This window comes from Acanthisitta chloris, unplaced genomic scaffold (genome assembly GCF_000695815.1).
Source record: "Acanthisitta chloris isolate BGI_N310 unplaced genomic scaffold, ASM69581v1 scaffold9871, whole genome shotgun sequence".
Taxonomy (NCBI): Eukaryota; Metazoa; Chordata; class Aves; order Passeriformes; family Acanthisittidae; genus Acanthisitta; species Acanthisitta chloris.
Window position 1 is genome coordinate 27051 of NW_008654394.1, and position 12532 is coordinate 39582.

Here is a 12532-nt window from a genome sequence, read left to right on the forward strand (position 1 = left end):
AGCGCAGGGAGGGACTGATAAAGCGCAGGATATTCCAAGAGAAGGAGCACAGCCCAGCGACCAGAGCTGCTCTCCTCCTGCCCCACCAGCGCCCCAGGCAGCTCTGCCCTGCGGGGCTGGGGCAGGTTTCCCTCTCTCCCCAGAGATGCCCCGGGATGGTACAGCCGTGGAGAGGTCCCCAGGGAGTGCTGAGCTCCCTGCACCGAGCCCAGACTGCCCCTCCACCCCAGCAAGAGCATCCTGTCTCCACTTCCCAAGGGTTTGGATAAGGTGCAGTGGGGTTAGGTGCCTTCCCTGGCTGTCCTTGGGGTCAGTGAGCAGGACACGAGCAGGAGCTGCAGGGGGAGGGGAAGGTTTGGGGGGATGGAGCAGAGCCTTTCCCAGCCAGGCACCTCATTTCAGCATGGATTGAGGACTTTCAGACTGTGCAGGCAACACCTCGTGCGTGAGCATCAGTGGACAAAGGGCTGGAGCATGTGGGAGCTGCACATGCGGCATCTTTCACCCAGGAGCTGTGCAGGCAAGGTCTGTGCACAGAGACAGGGAATCAGTTTGGGCTGTTCAGCCTGGAGAAAAGAGGAGACTCCAGCCAGACCTTATTGCAACCTTTCAGTGTATAAAGGGAGCTTAGAAGAAAGATGAAACAAGACTTTTTTACAAGGGCATGAAGTGACAGGACAAGGAATGACAGCTTTAAACTGAAAAAGGAGAGACTTAGGTTAGATGAGGAAAAAATTGTTACCTGGGAGGTGCTGAGGCACTGGCACAGGTTGCCCAGAGCAGCTGTGGCTGCTCCATCCCTGGGAGTGTTCCAGGCCAGGTTGAATGGGGCTTGGAGCAGCCTGGGCTGGTGGGAGGTGTCCCTGCCCAGGGCAGGGGATGGGACTAGATGATCTTTAAAGTTCCTTCCAACCCAAACCATCCTGTGATTCTGTCCAGAAGCAAAACACTCTCTTGCCTTTTACCCTTCCCCCCAGAGCCAAGGGGAAGCTCTAGGGAGGCCAGGGACAGTGTTGTGGGGTCAGAGTAGAGCTGTGGGTGGTGGGAAGGCTGCAGATGCTAATGTGAGGACAGCAGGGCCACAGAGCCCTGTCCCACTCCTGTGTGGCCCCTCAGCCTCCCCACCCTGCTTCCCTCAGGGAGCTGCTATTCCTGTAAGCCCAAAAGCTGCTGCTGACAGATAAGGCTGCGCAGGGCCCAGCAAGGAACGGCAGCCAAGAGCTCAGCTGCTTCTGGAGAAACTGCCTTGAAACTTTTCCTGTTCCCTGGGAGGGTCAATGGTGGCTGAGCACTGCAAAGGGATGAGGGAAGATCACAGAATGCATTGGGTTGGAAAAGACCTCTGAGGTCATCGAGTCCAACCTTTGACTGAACACCACCATGTGAGCTAGACCTTGGCACTAAGTGCCACTGCCAGTCTGGCTCATTCTTCAGAGATGGGACATCTCACATCCCAGGGGATGGGGCGTGATGTTCCTCCACATCCCCACATGGGGGGACAGGACTGACCCTTGCTGTTACGTCAGGCTGACTGGAGGATGGCCAGCACCAACATCTCCTTCTTTGAGAGCTTCTGCTCGACGGCCCAGCACACGTTCAACGCCAGCGCCGAGTCCTGCAGGGTGACACTGACATCCCCCGAGCCTCACTCCCACCACTGGGCCCTTGAGATTGTCCTGTGCCGTGAGTATGAGCCCACCACCCTGCCCAGAGTGCCACAGCATGGGGTGGCACTGGGGGCCCTGGCACAGGGAGGCAGCCAGAGGTTTGGCAGAACCCTCAGGTCTACTAGAGCTTGGCCAAGAGGCTCTGTCCCTTGGGCTGCCCCATCTCAGTGGCTTGGGAGAGGCACAGTGATCCCAGAAATGAGCTTTGCTCCCCAAGGAGTGCACCAGGTCCCTCTCCCATCCATGATATGTCAAGGCAGGGACCAACCTCCAGGAGGAACAATTCATCCCAAGTGGTTAAAATGCAGTTCCCCATTCAAATCCTTTCCCAGAGGACTACAGACAGGAGCTGCTTGCCCACAGCAGAGCCCTTTGGGGAGCCTGACCACAGGGAGGGCAGATGGGCACTGGGGACTAACCCTGCACTGCTCCAGCACAGTCTGAAGGAGCTGGTTATAGCCCCTTGCTGGTCTCACTCATAAATCACCCACTGGAGATACCTCCAATCCCCCAGAGCTGGGGGATGGTGGGGACTGAGGTTCTAGAGCTATCCCTCTTCCCAGAGAAGAGGTCCTGGCTCCTGGTCTGGCTGTGAAGGCATCTGCAGAGGTTGGCATCATACCCACACATCTCCATGCACCTCCTCCAGAAAGGGGTCAGGTGGCTCAGCCTGTCCCTCTGCCTCGTGCTCACTGCAGCCTCTTTCTTCCCCCAGTTACTTTGGACCCTGAAAAGGTCCTGAAGGAGCTGAAGGAGAAGGACAAGTTAGAGGAGGTGAGTTGGTCCCTGGTCACGGTGCAGCTGCCCTGTGAATGTCCCCCAAGGTGGGTGGCACAGGGGCTTGACCTGTCCCTTCTGTGGCAGCTTGGTATAGCCAACATCACCTCTGACAAAATGGAGAGGGAGATGATCATCAATGACGAGTTCAGCACTCCCCTGATCATCACCATTGTCACCCTGGCTGGGTCCCTGCTGCTCATTGCCACCATCTACGGCTGCTGCCACCAGCGCTTCTCCCAGAAGAAGGACCAGGTGAGGTGGCAGAGGGGTGGGACAGGTATCCTGACACCTCTTCACGGGGTGAGGACCACCAGTGCTGCTGTCTCATGCTGGAGATGTCCTGGTTTGCCTAGTGGGCACCACACTGGTGTGTTGCTCAAGCAGTGCCCAAGTGTTGTGGATGCTCTGGAGGGGCAACAGCTGCTTCTTGGGGTGTCAGGATGGGAACAGCCAGGACGAAAACAGGGAAATGAGGGGCTGGTGGTGGGGCAGGATGGCAAGCAGCTCCCATCCCTGCTGCCACCCAAGGCAGCTAACACCTCTGGGTCTTAAGAAAGGCTTTTTCAACCCCAAATCCCCTCCAAAACCATCTACACTCCCCAGAAATCTCATGAGATACTTGGCCTTGCAGGAGTGAGTGCTCAGCATCCCCTGATGCCTTCCCCGGGGTGCCAGGGAGCCTGAGGCTGTGTGCAGGGCAGGAGCATATCCACAGGAGGGCAATGCCACCACACGGCTCGGCCTCTGCAGGGGCTGGGCCAGGGCCAAATTCAGAGCAGCAGCAGGAGGAGGATTTAAGGAAGAACAGAAATGGAAAAAGAAAATACTGTGATTTTTATCTCAGGAAGCAATTCTGGGTGATTTCAGTGCAGCATCTACCTGCAAGGACTGGCACTGAGGCTGTCACTGGTCCCAGCTGCTCCTGCTGAGGGTTTAGCTCCAGAACAGACAAAAACAGAAGGGGGAAAAATAAATGGAATCCAATGATACAAACAGAGTTAACCACCCTCCTGCTGGAGGAGCAAACCACTGCATCTGCTTGAAGTTCTTGCCCCCCCAAACCAGCTCTTCTCCCTCCAGGGGTCCCAACCTCTGCCCCAAGGGATAAGCCTTTGCTTTAAACCTTTGGAGCCTAAGGGGGATGAGCACAGGAGGCAGAGAAGAGCAAACCAACACCAGCATCAGACTTCTTTGTACTCACAAGGCTTGATTTTTTTGGGAAGGAATAGGGAAGGATGCAAGACCTCAGTAGATACTTGACTTGTGCTGTGGTTCCCTCAGAACTAATAGGGTTTCATCATCCCTTGGGGGAAATCTCCCTGGCTGGGGTAAGAAACATCCCAACAGCAGGGACAGGGAGCAGCAAAACACTCTTGCCCCATATTGCTCAGGAAACAGAACATTTTTAGTGGTGGGAACATGTGTCCCTCAAATAACCTGGTGCAGAGGAACAGGTACCAGTCCCAGCTGGATATTCCAGAGGTAAATTCCCACTAGGCACACGGTAAAGTAGCAAAACCAAAGCAAGGGATGGCCAGTTCCAAAACCCAAACACACATCTCCTTCCTGGCTTTGTTTTTGGGTGTTTCTTTTGTTTTCCTCCTGCTTCTTTTCCAAAAATGACTTGAAAGTTTTTTTTGTTTAATTTTTTTTCTCCAACCCTTCCCTCCCTCCCTCCCTCCCTTCCCACTCCGTGGTTTTACCTTGGAAATACCCAGCACATCCACCCTGACCTCCCCGGGTTTGATGATGGACATGTGGCCCTGATCTTTAATGTGAGTTCACTGCAGGGGTGGGAGGGGAGGGAGCTGCATCTGTAACACCCCCAGCTCTCACCTTCAGCTTGGTAGGGCTTAGGAGCTTTTAACAGGACTAAAAAGCCTACTAAAGCCCAGCTTGAAGCCCCTTGCCCTCAGTGCATGGCCAGAGAGGGAGGAAGCACTGCCTGAGCATCAATCCAGCCACCCTGGGGCTGGCCCAGCCATCCCACAGGGACACAGCCCCTGGCAGAGCCCAGGGGAGCTCTGCTCTCCAGTGTCCACCACCCCTGCCCACATTCCCTGTGCCACCCTCAGGGCACCCCCACGGTGCCTGTGCAGCCCCTCTGCTAGTGCCAAGCCCTGCGGTTTTGCTTCTCCATACCTCTCCTTCTCCATGGATCCCCTGCCACGCCTGTCTCCTGACATTGACCAGGAGCACTGTAATACATCAAGCTGGAAATCCAGGCAGAGTTTAACAGGGGTTCCCACTGAGAGCCCTGTGCTCCCCAAAAGGGCTGACCAAGGACTGCAGTTCCCACTGAATCCCTCCAGGGAAGACAGGGATGAAGGAAATGAGAACAGGCTGGGGGGGTTTGCCAGGGGATGAAGAGCTGAATCAGAGCCTGAAGCACATCACAGCAAAGGACCAGGGTGATACAGTGCCTGATCCCATCTTTCCCTGCCTGGTTTCCACTGAGAGCTCCAGGATGAGGAGGGAATGATGCCTAAGGAGGGGCAAAGACCAGTGAGCAGCATCTCCAAGGTGGGAGCTGCCCTGGGTCAAGGGGGAGGATAATAATGAGACAACCAAAAAGGGCTGGGAGAGGGGAGGAAGGGGAGGAGAGCAGAATCAAGTTAGGGAGGCAGGAGTTGGGATGCAGCAATGCCCAACCTCTTCCCAAGGTCTTGGGTGGAACTAGCTGAAGCTGGCAGCTGCTCCTGGAGGTTTTCCTTACGTCTCTGGCTGCTCTTTCCTTCCTCCCATCATTAGCAGAGCCTCTCTTGCCAGCTCCATGCTATCCCCTCGCTGCCTCCAGCCTCAGCCTCACCACAAGAGGCTCTATATGTAGCTTCTTCCATCTGTATGGGGCAGTGGTCACACTTGGCTGGGGGTGACAGCCCCAGGGTGGCACACACATCTGGGCCAAGGTGTTTTCCAGAAGGTTTATGGGTTTTCTTTCCTTGTAGCAGCGCCTGACCGAGGAGCTGCAGACAATGGAGAATGGCTACCACGACAACCCCACGCTGGAGGTGATGGAGACCTCCTCTGAAATGCAGGAGAAGAAGGTGAACCTCAATGGTGAGCTGGGAGACAGCTGGATCGTTCCTCTTGACACCCTGATGAAGGAGGACCTGGAGGAAGAGGAGGACACACATTTATAGGATGCAGAACTCCATCAAGCAAAAAATTGCCACCTCCCCCCCGAAAAACCCCATAATCCCTACACACACAATTCCAAAATGAGGCAAAATCCCCCTCAAACCAGAAAATCCCTTAATGAACTAACCTGGTGCCACCACGTGGGGTGCAGGGTGGAAGAAGAAGGAACATGAGAAGACACCTCTGGGGCACATCAACACTGACCACCTTGGGTGGCTGCACCTGGACAAGGATCCTCCATCCCCCACCCACCTACCACACCAGAGCTGACCAGCCATGGGCAAACAGGGTGGGCTTTGCTCCTGAAGAGCTGCTGGTGTCTCCTCTGAGCACATCCCCTCCCATCCCACCTCCAACCACATCCTCCAGCTCCCGAATGAAGAGAAACAAAGGATCCAGGACGGGAGAGGGAACACTTGTGACAGCAAAGCAGCACCTGGCAATTACAGCTTGAAAAATCCTCTGGCCCACGCTGTTTAGTCATCACTCTGCCCTCCCTGACACCCAGGTATGGAGCAGAAAGAGCTGGAACAGCCTGTTCCTTTGGAATCCCATTTCCCTCCTCTCCCAGAACGTGCTGGCTGAGACACACGGGAGCTCCTCGCTGTGCCACAGGCAGATGGATGCATCCAGACCTGGTGGGCTGGGAGGGATGCTGAGCCCACCACAAAGGGCTGCAGGATGGATCCTGCACCTGGATGGATGCCAAGAGAGGGGCAGCAGCTTCTTGTATTCATGGGATAATGCTGGGAGAGAAAAATGAGTCATTCCTTGAGTTCATCCCTCCCGGGAAGGATGTAGAGACCACGAGTGATGGGGTCAGCTCTGGTGCTGCACTTCCCTACAGAAGGGTCAGTTGCCTTGCAGGAATTATGCAACAACATCTCCCAGCCAACACCCATCCTCCAGGGACTGTGGGATGTGTGTGCCACGATGGTCAGGGATTGCTGGGGTCATGTTTTCCTGAGTGAGCAGCAGAAGCAGGAGCCAGGGAGCTTGGAGGTGTTCAGGGTTTGCCCTTGATGTTTCCTCCCCACGAGGTCTGTAAGCTCAGCCCATGCTCTCAAGGCTGTGAAATAACAGACCTGCAAAGCAACTTCCAGCTCAGCAGTGACGCTGGGACAGAGCTTTGTCCTGCAGCCCTTGGTCTCCTGTCCGTGTCTTCCTTTGCTCTGTGTCTCCAGAGAGGAAAAGAAAACCATACAGGAGCAGAGAGTGGCTGAACTGGGGCTGTTTCTGGTTTTGTATCCCCCCTGAAATGGCTCTAAAGGGATGGGGAGAGTTTCATACCTTTGCTCTGGTGAAGCAGCTGAGCCCTGGCAGAGGTAAGATGGACCAGAGGGAGCTCCATCCTCCAGCACTTGGGGCAGAGAGGAGGGGACCACGGAGTCAGCTGGGTGAGTCCACCTCCCAGCAGGAGGATGGTGGTGGTCCCAGGCCCCCTGCAAGCCAGAGGAGCTGCAGCTAAGAGCAGTGCCTGAGCTCAGCCCTTCCTCTCGCCTGCTCACAGGGTGAACTCCTTTGGGCTGTGCCACCAAGCCAACAGCACACCAGGATCTGCTCCCACAGCTGCCCTGAGGGAGGAGCAAAACCAGACCCAAGCAAAGGGAAGCTCAGAGGAGCCCAGGAGGAGTTGGTCCTGGGAGTGCTCAGGAAGGAGAGGGTTGGGGCTGGCCCAGGACAGGCTCTGGCAGGAGATCTAAGTGGCTCTTGCCCCTTCTCTCCTGCCCCGAAGGGCAGAGCCTGCAGCGTTCAGACCTTTCTATTTTTGTATGTAAATATTCCTGCTATTCATTAGAGATGTATTTCTGCACACCTCACTCAGCTGTGCACTGCACCACGGGGAAGTCATTTTGGAGGGGGAATGAAAGCAGAAACATGAAGCTGAAGGCCATTCTGGTAGGGGCTCCACATTCCCCAGCCAGCAGGAGAACACCTCCTGCCCAGGTGGCCACGGGCACTAGCACTGCCATAAGGACAATCAGGCCTTGGCATGTGCCTAAGGATCCCCTTTTCCCAGCAAAGAGATGCCAAAGTGCTTTAAGGAATCAGGTCCAAAGACTTTCCAAGAGAACCCTGCAAAGGCTTGAGCTCAAGCAACCTTAAATCTCTCCGAGCAGAGACCAGTGAAGACATTAACTGCTCAGCAAGTGCTTACAGTGATTTATATTTGCATAGGAATTGTACATTTATTTATTTTTCCAGACACCATATTTTTAAACCACTAATATTTTATAGTAGAGTTTCCTTCCCCTATTTAAAGAACTATTTCCACAGGAAAAGAAAACAGAACCTTGGAGTGGGCTTTTTTTTATTAATGTTGAGAACATTCTTTTTTGGGAAAGAAAACCAATCAGGTAGGAAATGCAGCAATGAGCATCTTTGGCCTTAACCCTTCCCTTTGTAGAGTGTAGCCATAACTGCTAGACCAAAAATAACCAGTCAGAGAAATCTTCCCAGGCATTTCCTCCCTCCCTTTCCTCTCCTCCCATCCCCACTCTCCTCTCCTCTCCCCTAGAACAGCTTTAACACCCGACAAGTCCTTCAAAGAGGTGATTGCTCTTAACTTCTCGTGAGGGCTTTGCAAGCAGCTCAGATGTCCTCGCAAGAGACTTTTCTATGTTCAGATCCACGAGGAATGTGTAAATATTTTAGGACCATTTTATCTCACAGTGCCATGACCCAACTGCTGAGGTTGATACTGTGACTGGTGCCTACGGAAGACACACACGAGTCACAATCCCTGAGGGACTGGAGAAGGAAAACCTCATTCCCAAGGTGGCTACTTGTTGAACCTTGCACATATACTACAGTTCTTAAGTACTGTGTAGCAGCATCTCTCACAGGGACAGGAGTCTGATTTACACTGGAATTTACTGAGGAACTGGATTGTAGAGATTATTCTTGCATTTTCCTACAAATATATTTTGAGAGCATCATGTATTTCTGTCAATAAACATTCTTATGTATAAGGCTCCTTGCCTGGCTCAGTGATGAGGGGTGGGCAGGGCAGAGCTTGTGCTCCACAGACTTCTCTGGAGAACACTGGACCAGCAGGAACCAAACCAACCCAGACCTTCAGGGGCACCAGCCATGGAAGGAGGTTTCTCCCATGCAGGAGGAAGTTTGTGATGGTCAGTCTAAACCCCAGCAGGCTCAGAGGGGTGGGATGCTGGGCTGGGCTGGGTGGGGGCAGCCCCAGCATGGCCAGAGCACTTGTGTGAGCCATCAGCACCGCCAGGCTCAGAGAGGGAAGGGAAAAGGAGCTCACCCCTAGCTCTGCATTTCATCCTGACTTACTTACTCCTGGCCTGCAGCTCCTCCTGGCACTCAGCTCAGGCTGTGGGGTAGGGAATCAAACCTTGTGCCTGGAAACCAGGAGAGGCATCACCAGCAGGGTCAGCAGCAGTGTGGGCTATTCAGTGTCTCCACTCGCCTTCAAGTGCCCAAAAGAAAACATTTTGTTCCAGGTTAAGCTTCTGCTTATGTAAAGAGAAAAAAAAAGGCACTTGGCTTAAGTCAAATATTAAAACCCTGCAGTTTGCAGCAGCCTGTGTTGTACCTGTGTTCCTGCCCAGCAGAAGTTCTTGTGTTAGGAACATGAGACACTGCTCTCCCCATCCCCACAACACCACCACCACCTCACAGAGGGTTCTCCATCCTCAGAAGCGCTGGGAGAACAAACAGATCTGGACTCAACACCCTTGGCTAGCATATACATTTTTATTAAGAAAAAAAATGAACAAAATACACTCTCTCCTTATGTACATTACATACAACATAACTACATTTGTAGATGTTCCTTGTGTCACTCTTTCACTTATGTACAGCATAGGCCTCACACACCAACCCAGGAATTGTCAGAGGTGATTAATGCCAAGGAAGAAAATTAACACTGGGCAGAACAAAGATCATCCAGAAAGAAAAGGGTGGGACAGGGAATCTCCAGAGGCCAGGAATGATTCCTGCAGCCACCACAGGCTCAGCACAGGGCTAGGCAATGTTTGACTGAAACGCATGAGCAGCTCAGTGTTCACCAGCCCAGGGATGCCCCGTGCCAGCCCAGGGATGACCCGTGCCAGCCCAGGGATGCCTGCAGCTCCCAGCTCAGCTTTCCTGTGCTCAGGGGTCCAAGACAAAGACCTCAGGGCACACCAGAGCCTGCAGATTGCTGCACACAAACAAATTCTGCCAGCTGGGTGCCAAACCAGGACAAACAGGGCCAAACTCTGCACAGGGGGTGGACACTAAGGGCACTACACAGGGATAACCAACCAACTTCTGGGGACCACACGAGGTGCAGAGGACGAGATGATGAACACTGAAGGTCCAGACGAACAAACCATCACATAGCACAGTGCTTCCTTCAGAGCAGAAGCAACAGGTCTAAGACAGCTCACCCAAGCACCCCAAGCAGGTGATGGTGCCCAGGCAGCTCACCTTGTTTAACCCCAAGCTCCCCAGAGTCTGTCTAGGCTATCAGCTCACCTGATCAGCAACAGTTTCAGAGGGAAAACGTTCAACAAGGCTCAACACTTCCGAAGAGAGACACATTGCATCTCAGCACCTGAATGCACAAGATTCACACCACCACCAGCACACCAGGGTGGGATTGTCACCTCCAATTCACTGGGAAGGAGCCCACAGGCTTTACTTTCTGCCCCTCAGCAATGTGCTCTGCAGGGTTTGGGGCCTCCAAGCAGACTCAAGACTCCCATAAACACATCTGCTTGTCTAATGAAGCTCTTTTCTCTGGCTCAGTGTCCCCACCTCATTTCCTGCCCTGGAGGAGGGCAGAACATACAGCTTTAGTAAACAGCAACAGCTACTAATAACCAGGGCTTTGTTTTCTTTTCCACCCCAGCACAGCAGCAGAAGTGACAAGTGGTTTGCACATCAAAACACCAACAGCAGAGAGGGGAAGAAGGACAGGAATGATGAGGGAGAGATGAAGGCAATAAATATTCAGCTTCCACTGCTGGTTTGCCTTCCCCATGACCACGGCAGGGAAAACAAGTCTGCAGCACAGTATTGCTGCTTCATTTTCCCCTTTTAATAGCTGAGTTTTTTTGGTCAAAACCTCAAAACCAATCTCACTTTTCAGCCTCGAAGTGGCTTCTTTAATGACCAGAGCCTGTTCACAGGCTGCAGCACTTCCCTGCTTAGTTAAACACAGAGTAATTGACTAGATCTCTTGGTTGCTAAGTCAGGGTATTTAAAGCATATTTTCCCATCGCTGGGAAGAAAATCCTTTCCATTGGTATTTGGGATGTGGAGATGACTGCAGCCACTGGAGCCACTGCCGTGGTGTGGCCTCCCCACCATCACATTAATTACAGAGCAACTAATCTCCCTCAAGCTCAGAACATCTTCAGGTTTAACAAACCCCTAAGGCTTCCAGACCTGCACAACCCCTGTCTGAGCAGAGCTAAATCCAGCTGGGCTTCCTTGCCATCACTACAGAAAGACTGGAGAGGAAATAAAGCTTGTATTGGTCTCTCTGGTGTCTCTGGGGTGGAGAGGGGCCAAAGCTCGAGGTGAAGCTCCAGGACTAGGAGATCCTGGTATTGCATCACTTCCATTTGGAAAGGAGCCAGAGAATGCAGCTTGCATGAAAAACTCAGCTCTGACCAGCAGAGCTGCTTGTTAAGAGCCTTCAAAGTCCTTCCACAAGGACAGATCATACCTTACACACCTACTCCCATGCTGTATTAGTGTATCACCCCCAGGCCTGTTCCTCTTCCCCTTCCCTCTGCCCTGCAGAAATAACACCAAGTCTGCCTCCACCAGGGACAGACCTGGGATGCTGAAAGCAGGTGGCAGAAGCCTAAGACAACCTAAGGGTTGATATCATCACCTTTTTCTTCTGCTGAGCTACTACCACACTCTTGGGGCCAGGCAGAATAAACCCTGAGCCAGGAGGAAGGCTCATAACAATGCTGGGCATGGGGTCATGGAAGGGCACAAGGAAGTGTCTGCTACAGTGGGAAATCATCTCCCACACTTCCCTGTCCTTACTCAGGATAACAAACAGCCCTGGGAAGAACAACATAAGGATCCTCCCTGTTTCAGAGGCAGCAGGAAGGAGTTTTGCAAAGGAAGCAGCTAGAGCTTGATGTGACATGAAGAAACTGATGCCTCAACAGTCACCACGCAGCAATGACCTTAGCTCTTCAGCAGGTATCCATTGAACTCAGGGAATTCTGAAGGCACAGCATTTTGACAGCAGTGACCAGCCACACAGGGCAAGACAACCCAGAACAAATGGGGGAATAGCCAAGAGGCCAAGCTTTGACCATCACACCTGCCAGTGTAAGACTTGCCTTTCAAATTAGGAGCAAACCCCCAAATCTAAGCCAATGGAGCCAATTTTGAGGTCCTCACTCACAGCCCTTTCCCAGGAAGGGACTGGGATGCCACAGTGGAGCTGAACAGTGTGATTCCTGACAGCATTCACAACCTCCAGGTCAGCAGCAAAAGCTGTGCTGACGTAGAGCAAACAGCTGGAGGCCAAGGCAATATGCAGCTCTGTCTGCAGCACGAACAAATGAAGATTTCAGGGCACTGAGGGGATGCACTGACAGCAGCTCCAGTGAGTGGCTGGAGGAGCTTGGAAGCAAGATCCCTAAATTTGGGTCAAAGCAAGCACCTGGAGTTAAAGGCTAAAAAATCCAGTCCCTGACAGCAGCAATGTGTTACCTGTGGGAGATGTTGCCTGGCAGATCTCCACACCTCAGCCACACAGCTGGGATGCTATATAACCCACACGAGCTCCTGCATCAGCTCTGGAGGTTTGGAATGCTATACAACCCACAGAGGCTCCTGCACCAGCTCTGGAGGTTTGGAATGCTATACAACACAACCAGGCCCCTGCACCAGCTCTGGAGGTTTGCACATGTAAGCAGAGCACATGTGGGTAATCCCAGATGTGCTCCAGTGCTTTG

General features: G+C 53.0%; 1 protein-coding gene across 1 annotated transcript in view; it reads left to right on the plus strand.

The window, feature by feature from the left end:
• PODXL (podocalyxin-like) overlaps positions 1-5590 on the plus strand; it is a gene marked incomplete at its 5' end in the record, with an annotated part of 10954 nt that extends 5364 nt beyond the window's left edge. The window contains 5 exons of the mRNA XM_009083502.1: positions 1527-1683; positions 2383-2441; positions 2532-2699; positions 4166-4222; positions 5396-5590. Coding sequence (XP_009081750.1) covers positions 1527-1683; positions 2383-2441; positions 2532-2699; positions 4166-4222; positions 5396-5590 — 636 coding nt within the window. The remainder of the gene's footprint in view (positions 1-1526; positions 1684-2382; positions 2442-2531; positions 2700-4165; positions 4223-5395) is intronic.
• Between the last annotated feature and the right edge of the window lie 6942 nt (positions 5591-12532).